Below are 19,822 nucleotides of genomic sequence, written 5' to 3'. Positions count from 1 at the left end.
TAAGGAAAAATAAATTACGGTCAATCCGAGTTCGGGAAGCGGGAGGGGGGAGCTTTTAAGAGAAAAAAATGGTTTCTCTCGATTTCCGACAAAACTACAAGTCCTATAGAAAAAGTTCAATGGCAAAGTTGTAGGTAATTAAAAGTTCTACAACTTTGTATTCACAATTTTTTCACATAACCTCAAAATTTAGGTGAAAAATTCAAAAAACCAAGTTTTTGGTCTTTTATTTTTATCTACTTCAAAATTTATTTTTTTTCTACGAAATTTTGTGGAAACTTACTTTATTATGTCCCAAATACACTGTAATTTATTTGATTGAAAATATTTATTTTTTCGCCTTATTTTGAATTAATACCAAAAAAACAACCTAATTTTCAATCGAAAAGTCACCCGTCAAAATATCAGCTTTTTTCAAAAACTTAGGGTGCCTTTTATTCATTGAAATCTCTACTTTCATATGGTGTAAAAAAAATAAACACCACCATAGTAAATGTTCTCAGGAAATGCATACAAACAGTGTGAAAATTAGCTTTTACTAAATCAGGCACACTTCTTGAACTCTATATCTTCTCTTGTATCGGCTTTTCGGTAATATTTCAAAAGAAAAATAATTATCTGTTCTAAGTTTAATATTTTACAGCATATTCAAAAGCAAAATGATGTCGATAAAAACATTTCAGGTAGTTCGAGAAGTGTGCCTGATTTAGTAAAAGCTAGTTTTCACACTGTTTGTATGCATTTCCTGAGAACATTTACTATGGTGGTGTTTATTTTTTTTACACCATATGAAAGTAGAGATTTCAATAAATAAAAGGCACCCCAAGTTTTTGAAAAAAGCTGATATTTTGACGGGTGACTTTTCGATTGAAAATTAGGTTGTTTTTTTGGTATTAATTCAAAATAAGGCGAAAAAATAAATATTTTCAATCAAATAAATTACACTGTATTTGGGACATAATAAAGTAACTTTCCACCAAATTTCGTAGAAAAAAAATAAATTTTGAAGTAGATAAAAATAAAAGACCAAAAACTTGGTTTTTTAAATTTTTCACCTAAATTTTGAGGTTATGTGCAAAAATTGTGAATACAAAAGTTGTAGAACTTTTAATTACCTACAACTTTGCCATTGAACTTTTTTCAATAGGACTTGTAGTTTTGTCGGAAATCGAGAGAAACCATTTTTTTCTCTTAAAAGCTCCCCCCTCCCGCTTCCCGAACTCGGATTGACCGTAATTTATTTTTCCTTACATTTTTATCATATTCCCCTCCTTTTCTAATGGGTTTCATCCGACTGCGATTTTCTTTTGTTTCAAAAATTATCTACTCTAGTCTAATATTGTAACGATGGAACACGACCTTTTTTGTTGAATTTATATTTTTGGTTTTATGGCATTCAAATGCTTTATAAATATAAATTTATAAAGAATAGAAAAAATTCGATCGTCCCGCCTCGTGATCGAATTTTTTCTATTCTTTATAAATTTATATTTATAAAGCATTTGAATGCCATAAAACCAAAAATATAAATTCAATAAATATTATTTCATTTTTTATCCACATATTCGCCTCATAGAGAGTGTAAAGGCAGCATAAAGCGTTTTTGTTAATTTCGCGCCACACCGCGAGATTCTTACCTCGATGTATTTATTTTATAGCTCACAGAGTTTGTTTGATTTTTGTATTTTTTGTTTTTTTGCTTGACTGGACCACTGCTATCGGCTGTGAGATCTTTTGTACGATTGGCGTATGGGAAAACGTTTAGATTTTGGTGTACAATTATCTGTGTAATTAAATACGAGAATTATGGCAAATAAAAATATAAAACGCTGTATAATTCTAAGATGTTTCTTTCGCAATTGTGAAAATTATTTTTATTGGCAATACCTTAAAATAACTTAAATTTTAGTTGTTATTCCACAACTGGACAAATAACATCGAAAAAAAAATATAGCAATATTTTGTAATACGAAAATACTATACAAAATATATCTTGCCAATACTTTTAGTCTTAATAACGCTGAAACAAAATAGAACTCCAACAAAGCTAAATCAAAAAGCAGCAGTTCCATATCAACGAACAAACAGAAAAACAAATTGCTAAACAAAACAAGGTGAAACAAATACATATCTAGTAGATACGCAAATACAGAGCATGGCTCATTAGCGATGCATGACGTCATTCGATTCGGTGATTCGGTGCCAAATAAAAAGTCCCCTCCCCTACCACTTTGTTTAGTAAATCCTTTCATTATTAAAAAGATATATTGCTCTAGTGCTGTGCTAGTGTATCGATATTTTGCCAAATTTTTTTCTTATTTAAACTTATTAAAATTGTAAGTTGACTTAATTCTTTCTAGATCTTATAAATGTAGATAAATAATATGTACCTATAGATTATAATTTGCGCTTTTAGTGAACAAATCTATAAAAATCTATTACTTTACCTACAAGTTAATAAACATATTATTATCTTCTGGTTATGAATCAGAAATAAACATCGTAGAAACTTCATCGAATGTTTGATGAATATAAATTTTATGAGAAAATAATATTTTTAATTAGATGTAAACTTGCAAATATTGTTTAAAGTATTCGAGATTTTATTTCAAACATAAAAATAGAAACCATTAAAACAAATACCGAATTCGATATCACTCCATCGAACTATTTCAGTTGCGAGCCATTGAATTTTCGCGTTGCACATGTAAATAATAAATTATGATAACGCCAGTAAGAGTAGTTTTATGTCCGTGCTTTTCGGAGTCACGGACGGACAGATGTACACGAGAAATGTTTCTCTATACCATTAATAATTCTCACATTTTACGATTTTTCACTTAAACGTCAGTTAAATTGTCTAACGGACGTTTATCCGATTTTCCCTCCATTCCTGTTTTATTTTGGATCTGTTTGATTCATTTATTCAATAGATTTGCGTCAGTGTATCTCTATTGTAATTAAAATTGATACGGTGTCCAGTTTATTTTCCTGTTGTCGATTTTGGAATTATATTTTTTGTGACATATATCTTTCATTTAGTACCATACCAACAAGCAATATAACTATCTACTGAGACACGATTGTCATTGACTGGTTTTATTTAAATGATAAGTAGATAAATATCACCTGAATTAATTATAAGAATCCGTGACCCCTTTACTAATATTAGAAAAAAATCGTACTTACTAAACAAAATACTACACAAAGTTTCCCCTACAAAAAACGGATAATTTTCGCAAAGTATCTTTCCGTGTTCGGCGCATCCCTAAAGCATTAGGCAGTATTATGGTGAATTAAGATTTATTAGCCAATAACTTATGGCGGTCAAACGTTGAGTTTACCTTCTGTTTACACTTTTACTGTGGTTTTACACTTGTTTATGGAAATTATATGACTAGGTGCTATGTGGACTATTTTCTATATATTTTACATGTGGAAAGAGAATATTTAATTTGTTCTTATATGAGCATAGAACCATAGTATAAAGAGAATAGAACGATAGATACCTATGGCCTAAGTGGGCATTATATGTTTCTTACGTCGGTAATTAAATATCAAATTTAATAAATTAATTTTCGTCAGAACTCTTCCGTGTTTACAATAATTGTAATTGGTATCTGTAAGCAAGCTTTTACTATAGTAAAAAGTTCTATTTTTACTGTGCTCTGACCACAGTATTACAATATCCCTATACGAAATATTGTAATACTATGCTTTTACTGTAGGTCTACTTACATACTTAAATATATGAAAAGAAAAAAAAACTCTACTGACACTTTTTAAACTCGATAACGATTTAATTTCGTAGTTTTTGATATTATCCACATAAAAAATCTTTTTCCCTTGTAATATTTAAGTGTAGTTTTAAGACTGAATAAGACAAAAGTATGAATAAAATATATTCCATCCATCGAATACGTTAGGGTTACAGACATACATCTGCCCTAACCCTCTTTTAAATCAGTTTAATCGCAAATGATGAAACAGAAATGATTGGATTATACAATTAATATCAATAGATAGCCCAGCTGTTTGACGCACCCAGTTATCGATGGAAAGGTGTTTATCGATATGACTTTAATAATATTTTGTTAGATGATTTCATTGCTATTGTAATCATTTATTTCTAATCAGAATCGAATTAGAATTCTAATTGTAGTAGTTTTAGAAATATTTGGCACTAGCGGTCCGCCCCGGCTTCGCCCGTGGTTACATATTTACGTTTTCGCTACATAAGAACCATCCTCGTACATCCCGTTCACGCGGGATGCCGTGACCAAGGAAAACGGGTATCATTTTTATATATACCTATTTAGTTTGGAATTTCAATAAAAATATTTTGACGGCGAATACTGGAATAAAACGTTTTTCTCTTACATTTTTTTTCTATTGAGCTTTAGTGAGTTTCCCACACATATCCGATTGCATTTTGCCCGAATTTAAACCGCGAACGCGAACTTAATAATAAACAATCCTAACCGATTTCTTTAAATATCAATACAAATATACTAAAAAACAACTTGAGCATTACAACTATCCAACCACAAAATAAAAACAAACATAAAAACCATAAACACTTTTCTCAATAAAAGATAATGTTGCCATCAAAAAAGCCCGCCAAAAGTTGCCATTGCAGGGATTTGCGCTTGATTTAGTCGGCCATTTGCAATAAATGATATTGAGGATCTGTGCTAATACCGCGGGGGTCGGTGTTGCTAGCTTAATTAGTTTGCTACACAAATTTTGGCTTTTCTTGCCTTTTATTTTTGTATATGTGTAAACATTTTCTAATGGTGTAACAACCTAATTAAATCTATACTAATATTATAAAGCTGAAGAGTTTGTTTGTTTGATCGCGCTAATCTAGGAACTACTGGTCCGATTGGAAAAAATCTTTCGGTGTTAGATAGCCCATTTATCGAGGAAGGCTATAGGCTATATATCATCACGCTAAGACCATAACAGGAGTGGAGCACTGCGGGTAAAACCGCAGGGCAAAGCTAATAGTTACTAAATATATAGATATGTATAAAGGTAGGTAGGTAACTTCTACTTAATAAGAATCACTTACATTAACACTTTTTTAAACTACATAGGTTTTACGTAAATCGAGATAGGTATCTACTATTTTTAGAGGCGGAATAATAAAAATTAAAATAACACCTTTTAATAAAAATCTAATGGCTGTCTTGCTGATTTAATATTTTAACTTCAGGTTCGTTAATAGGTTAATAATTATTATTATCACTACCTACATAGTAGGTATAAAACAAAGTCGCTTTCTCTCTGTCCCTATGTATGCTTAAATCTTTAAAACTACGCAACGGATTTTGATGCGGTTTTTTTTTAATAGAACGAGTGATTCAAGAGGAAGGTTTTAGTGTATAATTTATTAGGTTTTAGACAAAGCGGGCGAAGCCGCGGGCGGTAAGCTAGTAGTCTATAAATACAAAACTGAATAGGTACCTACATTTAGACTTTATTAAGGAGCAAGGCTTGAATCGACTGTTGTTTTATTGTAAGTTTAGGATCCATCGCCCATTTTTGCAAGTGATTACTATCAAGCTAATTTTTCGTGAGTAGCTTTATTTTGATGAGACGCCCAATAATTTCCTGTACGAAACTCTCGATTGTGGTAGCTAATAAAGGTAACAAGGATAAAATGTTTTGATTTGATGTGTTGATGAATATTTATTACTAAGTAGGTACCTAACTGATTTTTTTTTGTTCAATCTCAAGATAAGTATCTAAATTATTCGAAAAAATATTTGTCCTACAAAATCTATTGTTTGATCAAAGAGTCCCCTCTTTCCAATGTGTATTGATAACGAGGTCATCATAAATGATTACTAACCAGCTGATTTTTTTGTTTTCACTTAGTTAATATTTATATAATTCAACAGACATTTTGTCCTACAAATTGCGTAATAAATATTTGAGAACCATCAAATCAAAATATTTTATCCTTGTTACCTCTGTAAGCTACCACAATCGAGAGTTCCGTACAGGAAATTATTGGGCGTCTCATCAAAATAAAGCTACTCACGAAAAATTAGCTTGATAGTAATCACTTGCAAAAATGGGCGATGGATCCTGAACTAATGCGAAAGTAATCTTGTTATTCTTAACTACGTCATAAATAAAAATACTCTACTATTTATATAATTTTACATAGGTACAAGAAAAAACCAAATTACTAAGCTATTTTAGAGATATACAACCTCTTTTCATATCCTAAAAATTTCCCTCCATTCGGCGTTAAAAAGTCAACAATAACAATATTAATATCGCATTTCATTTAAACCGCATAACCAAAGCTTAGCAGCAAATCTGGTAATCCCTTAATAAACAGCCGCGTGTTTGCTCGGAGGGGACGCCCCACCGGCTCATCAATATTTGATGCGGCTTAGCGCCTTTTGTTTATTTATTATTTACAATTAATTTCAGAATGAACTTGTAATGTTATTGTGCTAAGAAGAAAAATATCATTTCCAGCAATATTTTCATATTATACCTAGTTGTTTCACTTTTATCACAAAAATAACCATTAATTTGATAGGTAAGTAATCTTTGTACATTCAAATAAATAGAACTAACATAACAGATTTAAATCTTGGTTTAATCCTAATCGGATTTTCGGGATAAAAGTAGCCAATTTCTTATTCTGGGTCTGCAGCTACTTACATACCAAATTTCATTGTTATCGGTTCAGTAGTATTGACTTGAAAGAGTAACAAACATTCATCCATCCATCCTCACAAGTTTTCACATAGTTATAGTATTAAAGTAGGATATTATTTAACCCAATACCTAGGTACCTAACTACCTAGTCTTCAAAACATCACACAACATTTACTAAACCCAATGCAAAACATTTGCTCAAACTAGAAACGAATCAAAGCAATCTAGTCTCTAGCTACATAAACATGGAAGCTATTATCCCAAAACAAGAAAGCTTCATTAAATATGTTTGTACAATCTAACCAATCAATGGATGATGTCCACTCAATTATACAGAGATACCAATGCATGTTATAGTTTCATGTACATAAGTACACACATCAACAAAGTCTAGGGTTATTTGGTATTGCATCAAATATCTCAAAATCTATGAAGAATTTTGTGATATTGTAAATGGAAGAATTATAGCTCATTTTAAGGTCTTTAATAAAAAATAAAGACATTCATGCTTTTTTTTAATTTTCCTCAAAAATATTAATTTTTCTCGCCACGGTGGATACTTGGATGATAAGTATCTTCATTTCTTGTAAGAAAACTATAAATTTTGACTAAAATTAGCCATTTTTTTTTCCAAAAATTTAATTATAAATAATCAGTGTTGTCAGCATTTACATTATTTTACCGACTATCTCGGTAATTTTTACTGAAAATACCGTAACACACACGTAAAGCGCACACTTTTTAAAAAGTTATCAAGTAACATATTATCCAGGATATAGGTTTTGTTAATATCTAATTTAAAAGTCGACACAAGGACCAGTGCTTCCATAGCTGCACGTAAACAAACTTACCCCAAATACGCGACAAAACAACAGACAAACAAAAACGTTTTCCATGTAACAAGGTGCATCCATTTGAGCGGTGTGACGGGGACAAGAGAACCGAATTATACGTCCCTGGGGCTTGGGCCATGGGCCATGGAAGGGGCATGAATATTAATGCATTTTTGTGGATATTATGTAGCGGTATGGCGTGATTTTTAAACTTTTAAGATGATAATACTTATGGCAAATGTCGCGGTTTCTGCGTGTTTTGTTTTGTTTTGCTATCTGTCAGTTAAAGTGGCTAATAGATAATATTTGAAAATATAGGCAAAAATGTGTTAATTATCATGTTGGTAACTTTATCAGCAAGTTGTAATATAGACTGCTGCTTATTAATATCTTAATACTATTATAAAGGCGAAAGTTTGTAAGGATTTATGGATGTATGGATGTATGGATGTTTGTTACTCTTTCACGTAAAAACTACTGAACCGATTACAATGAAATTTAGCACACATATAGAGGGTAACTTGGATTAACACATAGGATAGGTTTTATCCCGGAAATCCCACGGGAACGGGAACTATGCGGGTTTTCCTTTGAAAACGCGGGCGAAGCCGCGGGCGGAAATCTAGTTATGTTTTAATCTGGAAATTAATAATATCAAATACGATTGAGTAGAAATATTTGGAAAGTATGTTACATGTATATGTATAATGTATATATTCATTCGCAGTAAACGGATAGGTAAATAAATTTCAATAGGTTAGGTATGTAGAGATATGGAAAAATGTGTAGAGTAGATTGTGTATAAAACTGATTAAAAAGATCAACTATGGAGTTTCTTGCCGGTTCTTCTCCATAGATAGTAGATACTGCTTTCCGAATCGGTGGTAAATGTTAAAAATATATGTATTGACGTTTCAAAACTGCTTCTCGAAGAAGTCTAAGTTAATCTATACAAATATTATAAAGAGGAAAGGTTTGATTTTTTGTTTGTTTGTTTGTTTGTTTGTATGAATTGAATAGGCTCCGAAACTACTTGGCAGATTTGAAAAATTCTTTCACTGTTGGAAAGCTACATCATTTCTGAGTGACATAGGCTAGGTTTTATCCCGGAAATCCCACGGGAACGGGAACTATGCGGGTTTTTTTTTGAAAATGCGGGCGAAGCCGCAGGCGGAAAGCTAGTTGAATAAATAAATGTTTGAGTTTTGTATTTATAGATGAGAAATTACAATCTTTAAAATGGGATTAATTATCACATGAATAAAATGCTTGGCTATTAGGTTAGGAAAGGTTAGGAAAGGTAGGTAGTAAAGGTTAGGTAGGGAAACAATCCTCCAAATGTCCCTAAAACCTCATTGAAATTTTAGTAAGAAAGTCATAATAATATTATATCAACGAAATATTTAAATAATTTAATAATCGCAGCCAATATATTGCGCCGCTCTCCCAGAGTCCCGGCAAAATTAATTTAAACAGAGCAGGACAGATATACCTCTTTGTCTGTTTTAATTAAACTTTGTAACGGAAACTTTCATGTTATTTGCCTTTTCCTTTCCGCCATTGTTCATTCATTCATAATTATTCTTGCAACAGTTAATGCAAGACTGGGTTTATTAAATTTTCGGCACTGAGGAAGATATTTTTAATAGAATGACTTCGTTTGCTTTAATTTTTATTTGCTAGCTGCTCCTGCAAACGTTGTTGTGCCTTAGACTGCTCTATTGTCCCTTTAACGTCTTATTTTCAACATAAGAACCTTCCTAGAGCCTTGACAAAAACGCATAAAAACTTGCCGATTTGGTAGAGCCGTTTTCGAGTTCTTCTGCCTAGAGATAGAACATCAATAGTTCGAATAATAACAATCGTACTAAATTCAGTTTAGCAATTATCCAAAATATGTATTAAAATTTATGAGTATATTTAGTAAAAACACATAGGTACTTCGGGTATACATACGTATAAATTACATAAATATTAAATATCAATAACTGTGTGCCTAAATTATTATTATAATACTAGCGGTCCGCCCCGGCTTCGCCCATGGTACATAATATTTACGTTTTCTCTACATAAGAACCATCCTCGTACTTCAAGGAATATAATAAAAAAAGAATTATCGAAATCGGTTCAGCCGTTCTCGAGTTATGCGCTTACCAACAAATTTTGCGATTCATTTTTATATATAAGAGAAGATATAAGAAAGAATTATCATAATTCATTCATAACTTCATAGAATATAGTTTCTGTACTTATTCATATTTCATATTCAGATTAATTCATTCATTCATTCAGAGTTTATAGCCTAATCGACCGCAACGAGCACGGTGACTGGCATTCAAAAATAGCAAATTTCATCAAAATCGGTCAACTTGCCGACCGCCTTGAAGTTATTATACGTTTCTGTAAAAACATTTCGATAGCGCGTTCTAAGTGACGCCTAGCGACATCTATCGCAACGTATCGAAGTTATACTCTGGCATAGTTTCAGCAATAGGTATACGTAATAATTTAATATTATCAACATTATATTTATTTGTAGGCAATTTATATTAGTTTTTTATTAATATTTATTTAAAAATGAATATTGTGTATTAACTATTTATATAATATTAAATTAATTATTTTGAGGATTATTTATTACTAAGGAATTTTATATCGATATAGGTCTATTGTTGTGAAAAGATGATTTTATCGATAAATAGGCAAAATAATATGAAGTTTTTATCGATAACATTATAGAAATTTCTATAACACATAGGTACGTTGAGTCCTTTACGCGTGCGCCCGTATATTGAGCGGGACATACTTACATACAATTTATTATATTATATGTATTTGTTTCATTGTGTTTTACATAAAGTGGGTGAAATTAGATATTATTTGGAACTTTTTGTTATTCAACATATTAGTACTAGTAAATATAATGTTTTGCTCTATGCATTTTGTTTCGTTGAAAATAAAGATTTAAATTATTACTAGCTTATCACCCGCGGCTTCGCCCGCTTTCTCTAAAACGATTTGAGATTTAAATTTTAAACTATCCTATCTCTCAAGTTGGCGAATTCTATTATAATCGGTTAAGTGGTTTAGGAGTCCATTGAGGACAAACATTGTGACACGAGATTTATATATAGGTAAGATTAAAATTTAGTGAATATTTTAATAAAATCGTTAATTATTGTTTTATATAGCAAATAGCAATATACTTGGTATAGAATTTAATTTTTAAATTTAATCATAGGTCCTGTAATAATTATTGCTCGAACTTCGTAGAAATCTTATATATAAAAATGAATCGCAAAATGTAACTCGAGAACGGCTGAACCGATTTCGATAATTTTTTTTTTATTATATTCCTTGAAGTACGAGGATGGTTTTTATGTAGAGAAAACGTGAATATGTACCACGGGCGAAGCCGGGGCGGACCGCTAGTTGTAAATAGATTTTATTCTGGAAATTCTGACAGAGTTTAAAAATAGATACAGCTATATTTTATTTATTAAGCAAAAGTGAAGTATGTACCTAGTACCTACCTTTACATTTTTACTCTAGCTCTTTGTGAATTAATGCACTTTTTCTAGTAGTTTCTGTAAATTTCTTTACTTATTTAGATGAGATTTAATTGTGACAATTAATCTGATAAAAGTATGATAATAATGTTAAATGTTTAAATAGCAAACAGATTCTGCAAGACCTTTAACGTTTACCAAATAAATAAAATAACACAAAACTAAAGCTATATCGTTGTGTCCCGAATTCGGCGCCGTTACGACGTCGCGTCGTGTCGTATCCGTAAGTGATATAATATATCGTCGACGTGCCGCGACTAAGTTCTAACGACTGCTATACGAGCATTGGAATCGTTTTATGTGTTCCTTATGTATAACAAGTAGGTAATATTATTAAGATGTCTCGGTCTGTCCCGGTAAACGTTGTTCTGTCTTCTTAGTTCTTATCACATAGGTAATATGGGTATGAATAGATGTTGACCGATTCTCATATCTACCGAATAGGGACATCTGTCTTACTCTTCTTATCACATAATATGGGTATGAATAGATGTTGACCGATTCTCATATCTACCGAATAGGGACATCTGCCTTAGTCTTCTTATCACATAATATGGGTATGAAATATGAATAGATGATGGCCGAATCTCAGATCTACCGAAACCGCACAATATTTGATGAGAATCGGTTCAGCCATTTAGTATGGTATCTAATGTTACACGAGAATTTTTATATACATATAAAAAGAATAATATAGAGATTAGAGATAGAGTAGAGAATGGTAAAGCGTTTGTGTCTACAGTCCCCACGGCCCACATAGGTAGGTACCTACTACCTACTAACACCTATGATTTGATGATGATTGATTTTACGGGTAGCTATAATCGAATATGTAATTAAATCATTGGATATGACACCTTTTAAAATGAAAAAGCGATTTCTTAATAGATTTTTCCTAAAACGAATATTCCACGACAAAACATACGCAGTAAAAAAAAATGTTATACCTACATTGGCTACACTAGTAAATGTGGTAAAAATTTCCATGCGAGTAAAGCCACGGGCGGAAGGCTAGCTATACATATTTTGATTTTTCATAAATTCGTTTTTTATCCACCTAGTAATGCACCAAGTAGGTGAAGTGGCAACTAGCAACAGCTACCGTGTCCGTTTGTTTGTTCACCTTGTTTACACAAAACGGCTCAACTCTTAGCGGAAGCGATTGACTTTAAGTTATGAGAATTGAGATTATGATATACATATATTGTACTCTGCAATTTTTTATGTAATCTTTTATTTTGTTTTCCGAACGAATATTTTTGTATCACAATTTACAATAATATTATGTCGTTTTCCACAGTGATTTTCTTTACCCATTCTAACAGTTGTAATATGGTTAAATGAAGTTTAAAATAGAAATCGATTTATAGAGATTAGTCGATGTAGAGACAAATAATATTTATATTTGTACCACATTAATTATTATTGGACCGATTTCGAAATGGTGTTACTTAGGTACAATACCTACTTAGTACTTAGGTCGAATTGAATAAAAAATTCGTCTTGGATATAGTCTTCTTATATAGGAAGGTTTTATGTTATATAAACATCTGTGATTCATAGGAGTGTAACAGGAATAATAAAAAGTTGAAAAACGGTAAAGATAATATTCTTTTTTGAGATCTTCCGTTGCGCTGCCTAAATTCTTGTGTACTTCCTGAAATTGCATGTGAAACCGCGTAGCACACCTCCAATTTAAATCACTACATAGTATAAAACAAAGTCACTTTCTCTGTCCCTATGTCCCTTCGTATGCTTAAATCTTTCTAACTACGCAACGGATTTTGATGCGTTTTTTAGGGTTCCGTAGCCAAAATGGCAAAAACGGAACCCTTAGACCTCATTCGCACGAGAGTTAAAAAAGCGTTGCGTTAAAACCCGGCGTTGGCGCTTTTTAAACGTTCTCTCTGTGGTTGTTCATACTAACGCTTTAAAATCACTCATGTCTCGTCTCTGGCTTCAGTAAGACGTGGAAATGGTTTCTGCTAAAATAATTACGTAATGTCAGTTGCGTAATATCTTTATGATATTTATATTATTATATTTGCTTAGAATTCCTCGGAAAGTTTGTTCTTAATAAACCACTTGTAGGTACCTACTTAGGTATTTGTTCAAACTCGTCATCGATAAACATGTTACTTAAAGGAATATGATAAAAATACCTACTGTTTTAATTTTTATATGTTAGGTATATTTGAAAGAAAGAAAGAAGGAAAGATTGGCACTAGCGATTTGTGTTATTAAAAGACGAAAAAGAAAACAAAAGGCATTCTGGGTACATCCTCTGAATGAACAGAGATACTTAAAAGGGCAGTTTGTGACACTGTACGAAGAGTTAAGGCAATACCCCGGAATTTTTTTAATTATTTTCAAATGTCTATAACGATTTTGAATACAGGAACGGACGAGACTCCACATCTATAATTAATAGTTCGGGATCAACAATCCACGACATCGTATCGATTTTCTGATGATTATAAGCACAACAAACACGTGCTACCGCTGAGCGAGCGTGCGGCATACTGAACGCAGCGCCGGCGCTTTTTTAGCGCTCGTCTGAATAATAGTAAGAAGTTTCCTATGGTCTATTTTATTTAACGCCCAACGCCGAGCGTTGAAAATAGAACACTGCGCGATAAAAAAGCGTCGCGCTTTAAAAGCGCTGACGTGTGAACATATACTTGGGAATGCATTTGTTCTATTTGGACGCTTTTTTAACGGACGTTAAAAAAGCTCTCGTGTGAATGAGGTCTTATAGTTTCGTCATGTCCGTCTGTCCGTCTGTCCGTCTGTCCGTCTGTCACAGCCGATTTACTCGGAAACTATAAGTACTACAGTGATGAAATTTGATGGGAATATGTGTTGTATGAACCGCTACAAAAATATGACACTAAATAGTAAAAAAAAGAATTGGGGGTGGGGCCCCCCATACATGTAACTGAGGGATGAAATTTTTTTTTTCGATGTACATACCCGTGTGGGGTATCAATGGAAAGGTCTTTTAAAATGATATAAAGTTTTCTAAAAAACATTTTTCTTAAAGTGAACGGTTTTTGAGATATCAGCTCTCAAAGTCGTAAAAAGTATGTCCCCCCCCCTCTATTTTTATAACTACGGGGTATAAAATTCTAAAAAAAATAGAGGTGATGCATGCTAATTAACTCTTTCAACGATTTTTGGTTTGATCAAAGTATCTCTTATAGTTTTTGAGATAGGTTGATTTAACTGTAATTTATTATATTTGCTGCTACGGAACCCTTTGTGCGCGAGCCCGACTCGCACTTGGCCGGTTTTATTTAATAGATAGAGTGATTCAAGAGGAAGGTTTTAGTATATAATTTATTAGGTTTTAGTCAAAGCGGGCGAAGCCGCGAGCGGTAAGCTAGTACATACAACAAAAACCCGCTACCTCCCATGTCCCGTCACGCGGCGCCGCGCACGACCGGCGCCGCTAACGCGACGGTCACGCCTCGACAACACTCGCAAACACCGTGATAGTTACACTCGTTCACGTATTTCACATGGTTTCTAGGTTTCCATGTCTAACCGACTTTATAAAAATATGTTAGGTACTTACTTGGCTATCGTATTTCTTTTTAAATTTTAACGTCTAATATGAAATGAAAAAACTATACCTACTTCGTAATGTTGGTCATAAGCAGTTAGCATATTGCGTATCTAAGTAATTTGTAATATATATTATTATATATACCGCACAAATTATATTTATATAATAATTTGTGAGGTATATTTTCCTCGCAGGCCCGCCCCCGTCATGGTTTTAGGAAAATTCCATAGGAATGTGTCCTTTTACAACGCGATGATAGCCAATTATACAATTCAAATTTCAAATCTAAATAATATATTCTCTTTCTACTATCTCAGACACAAAAATCATAAATACCAAAAAATTTATCAAAAAAAATGTGTGCGTGTATACTAGTGTACCTACACACGTAAGAAGTGAAACTTCTTTATGACCTTATTTTTCAAAAAATAATTGACTTTATGCAACTTTACCTACAGAAATACGTCGAATCACGCGTGGTAGGGATAAGAAAAAGATGGCGCGTAACAGAAAAATGTCACGCGTAGCGAAAATATGTTACACTAATTTTTTTCTAACCCTGATAAAGAAGTTTCACTTCAAAAAGACATACTAACAAACACTGTTTATACTGCGTTGTTTCTCTATAGGTACACATTACACATGCAGGACATAAAATCCATTTATTAAAAAGCAAAATCCCGTATAAACGTAGGATATTAGCCAACGATTTGGTGTGACGTAGACAAATGATGCTGTATCGAAGGATCGTATGTCATCTTATTGATTCTTACTCCCGAGGGAGGGGAGGGGAGATATAACTATTTGTTGACCAGTGGTTAAGTAATATTAGTGTAGTGGTAGGTATTAGATAGGTGTTAGGGTTTCGTGGTGATGGTATTTTTCAAGAAGTTTATTTTAAACGGAGTGGTAGGGGCAATTCTGGAAATCATTTTAATAGTTCAATTTGTAGATTGAATACAATTTGATATACATAATATTACCCACATAATGTACATACTTACCTGCATAATAGATTTTAAATTAAGTTGTTATTTCTGACTCTACCTTATGTTATATTTTTCTATGTTTTGTTTCTCGTGGGACTAGAGATCTGCACAAATTACCTGTCTTTATCACTTTACTTACGAAACATTTTCTTTCGTTTAATTTCCCACACAACTACAATTGGCCCAAAAAACACATTAATATTATTCCTAGAGCATGAAAACAGTTTGAAAATCGAGAAAAAGCAGTGTTTTTAAACGACTATATACATTTTAAGCGCAACCACCTAACCTAATAAATAATTTAGCGCGACAGCCTCCAAATGAAAGCCGCCATCTTGCTCTATCTATCCCCCTCGCACCCACAGCACCTTGTATCTGACAGCCGGAAAATTAATAGCTCCGTCTCGCTCACACATGATATAACTTCATATGGATTAAATTTCGGTTAAACGACGCTCTCGACGCGTTGGAAAACATTTTATATGTCAATAAATTGGGATATAATTTTGATTCATGATAAATATAAAATTGAACGTTTCTTTGTAATAAGTCGATCGTTATAGAAATCGAAATGGATGTAATTTTTATGGATGGATAATTAAGATTTTTGTGTAGAATATAGATAATAGTAATATAAGTAGATTTATTAATCTGATGAGTGAAATAGAGAGCCAATATACCTAGTACCTACCTACCTAGTCGTAAGGTATTCTCAATTCAAAAGCGCTCGAAAATAAGCCTAATTTTAATGATATAATTTTTGTTATAGTTTCAAACTTCCTGCATTTTTCTTTTACTTTAAACTGACTCATAAAACAATCAATAAATCACGCACAGATTTAACAAATGACTTGCGATTTGCGAGAGCTTCTGAGGTTTATCCCGCTTTCGCAGGGGACTTGATTAATGCCCCATGCCCCTTGCCCCATGATGGGGTATAACACTGCAGGTATTAACGGACAATCGTATATTTGCTTGTCCACTTTTATTAGCGGCTGACCATCTGTTGTGTTCGTAATTGCGTTTCAAGGAACATTAAAATGATAAATTAATGTACCTGTAGGTAATAGGTAGCTAAATATAATTAATTGTATTGTGTGGAAATGGCAAATTTTTTATTCATCAGTATTTTTGTAGTATTGTTTTATTTACTAAAACAAATTGGATTTATTACCAAAACTATATTCATGCGATAGATACCTACACAAATAATGTCGAGTTACCTATATAAGCTGAGAAAAACTACGTTTATATTGACATAACCTAGAGCTAACATAGAGCGAATAAACTAACATCAATATAAAAATATTCTTATTGGACATTAAATAATAAATTATTATCAACTATTTTAATGTAGGTATTTACGTAGACAGTATCATCTCGTATCGTTCTTACACAATACTTAGGTACCTACATGATGGTTTAATGTTATAATGAAAACAATTTTCTCGTATATTTTGATCTTTCCACACCTATTATGTCGTCGATTTGCGGAACCATTTCTGTATACAGTATAAAATAGTATATAATGTAAAATAACAACATTTCCCGTCTCCCCCCAGGTCTGGTTCCAAAACCGTCGGGCCAAGTGGAAGAAGAGAAAGAAGAGCACCAACGTGTTCCGATCCCCCGGCGCGCTGCTCCCCTCCCACGGGCTACCTCCCTTTGGGGGAGACGTGTGTAGTCCCGGCGTGTTTGATAGACCTTGGTCTATGCCGGCTGGTGAGTTATAGTTGTTACTAATGTTATTTGTTTTTATCTCGGTATTTCTATCGATATCAATAGGTGCTTACAGCTATACATACATCGACATTTACACTTACTTATCTGTGTCTGTAATCTGTATCTTATATGCGAATTTATAATAAATAGAAGATACACTTGTTAGTTATTAGTTATTGAAGTGAAACTTCTTTATCGGGGTTGGACAAAAATTTAGTGTAGGTAACATTTTTGCGTTACGCCGTACGCGTGACATTTTTGCGTTACGCCGTACGCGTGACATTTTTGCGTTACGCCGTCGCGTACGCGTGACATTTTTGCGTTACGCCATACTCGTGACATTTTTAAGGTCTTAAAGAAGTTTCACTTCTTACGTGTGTACTCTAGTACACGCATACATTTTTTATTTATTAATTATTAGCATAGGTAATTATTTTCTTAAAAAACACACATAAAAGGAAGAAAAAAAAAAACAATTAATTCTAATGGGTAGGTACGTTATTATAGAGGTAATTAGCAAGCACTTCACACAAATTCTTTTTATACCCCTTATACACAATATAATATTATAGGTATCTTCTGTAGGTACCATACTAATATGATGCGTTTCATTCAGGTCTAGGGCAGCTGTCACAAGGCGGCGTATCGATGGGCGGGTTCGGTTCCCAGCTGCCGCTCGGCGCAGACCTCAACCCCGCGCTGCCGATCAGCTCCACCGCCTCGCAGTCCTACCAGACGCACTATCCGCTCAACTCGCTTGGTGAGATAACAGCTGACTAGTTATGCACCAGACCACTAAAACATCAGACTAGTAGATCAGACTATCAGACCATAAACTTACATTACTATAAGATGAACTATTGTCCGCTGAACTCGTTTGGTTAGATACAAGTCGTACACTAGACCACTTAAAATCAGGCCACTAAATAGACAGACTGTCAGACTTAGCAATTTCTATTTCATTATACTTAAATGTATTAATATTAAGTAAAAAATTGTAGTGTAGTTGAGAATGCGCATGTTTTGCCATAAATAAGATCAAATCTTGTTAAAAATTCATCACAGTTTTACTAGAATAGCATTCGATTGCGAAAGTAATCTTAGACTATTTCTTTAACAGCCCCTATGTCAAATTGTCTATACAAATTATCAAATTTACTTGCCATAACTGTGTAATTAACTCAATTTGTATGTCAGGCGACACGATGATGTCGTACTGCAACAACATGGGCCAGCAAGGCGCGCTGGAGGGCTCGCCCACCCCGCCGCAGCACTGCGCCGCCTCGCCCGCCGCCTCCGGTCAGTGCACGCTACACTATACATGCAACATGCAACACGCTACATGCAACATATCAATATTACATGCAACATTCAACACGTAACATCTTAATTAATATTATAAATGGGGCATTTCACGCGAAGCGGACATAGATTTTTGGGTCAGGTTACCGATTTCGGTTATATTTTAGTATGTTAAACCTGTATATATCCTCGGTATGTATACGAAATATTTTTGCATTTAGAAGCTTAGTTTTCAAAATACAGGTCTTTGAAGATGTCAGCGAGCGCGAGGCATGCATGACTTTGAATGTAAATAACAGTTCAAGAAAAGGATTTTTTAAATAAATTGATGACTAAATAATAACCCCCATTAAAAACCTTTTTATTCTCATATTATTGATTTCGAATTTATTTTTAAATTCCTAAGAAAAGTTAAAAAATATTTTTCTTTGTAATTTTTTACGAACTTTAGAATATATCACATGACACACATATATCACGCTACATACATAAAATAAATAAATAGCAAATTATATGAAACCCCAGGTACAGGTGAAGCGGGCGAGGAGGAGGTGTGGCGCGGGCACAGCATCGCGGCGCTGCGCCGGCGCGCCTCCGAGCTGTCCGCCGCCATACCGCCTTACTTGCAGCTCAACTATGACGCGCACAGCCCTGTGTACTAGCCGCACTATCCTAGCTGAATACAACTAGCTAGCTTAACTAGGAGCTGCTAATGCAAGAGCAAGTTACAAGCTGCTCTCAACTACAACGCGCACTGACCTGTGTACTAGCAATGTAGCTTAATGCAAGCTGCAACTTACCTATAAACTAGCTAGTTACCTATAACTAGTAGTTACTTATAACTAACTGCAGCTAAAGAAGAAACAACGCCGGCGACACCACAGCAACTCACCTATAACACACATAGCTGTGTTCTAGCTGCAGCTTGACGAGCTGAATAAAAATAGCTTAACTAGAAGTTACAACGTAAGCGGAAACAACACTAGCAAGCAAGCTGCAGCTGGTACATAGCCCTATGTACTAGCTGCAGCTTGACGAGCTGAAACTTGAAAATCATTAGTTCAAATACGATACGCACAGACCTGTGTACTAGCTTTAGCTTAACTGGCTAAAAACCAACTAACTTAACTACAAGCTACAACGTAAGCAGCAACG

The 19,822-nt window shown here is 33.5% G+C and overlaps 1 protein-coding gene across 3 annotated transcripts in view; it reads left to right on the top strand.

Moving 5' to 3' along the window:
- The window catches only part of LOC149898455 (homeobox protein orthopedia-like), a 33,501-nt gene extending 14,172 nt beyond the window's left edge, over positions 1-19,329 (top strand). For 2 of the 3 annotated variants that reach the window (XM_090115012.1, XM_090115011.1), the window contains exons 5-8: positions 17,206-17,365; positions 17,982-18,125; positions 18,563-18,664; positions 19,193-19,329. In XM_090115012.1, coding sequence (XP_089971138.1) covers positions 17,206-17,365; positions 17,982-18,125; positions 18,563-18,664; positions 19,193-19,329 — 543 coding nt within the window. Of the gene's footprint in view, positions 1-17,205; positions 17,366-17,981; positions 18,126-18,562; positions 18,669-19,172 lie in introns of all 3 variants that reach the window. The other variant, XM_090115009.1, reaches the window with a different exon arrangement.
- Positions 19,330-19,822: the final 493 nt, after the last annotated feature.

Source organism: Colias eurytheme, chromosome 22 (assembly GCF_061535395.1).
Source record: "Colias eurytheme isolate Ceu_HAF_F1 chromosome 22, ilColEury1 Martin Lab GWU primary, whole genome shotgun sequence".
Classification (NCBI taxonomy): Eukaryota; Metazoa; Arthropoda; class Insecta; order Lepidoptera; family Pieridae; genus Colias; species Colias eurytheme.
This window is presented reverse-complemented; position numbering and strand designations above follow the sequence as displayed.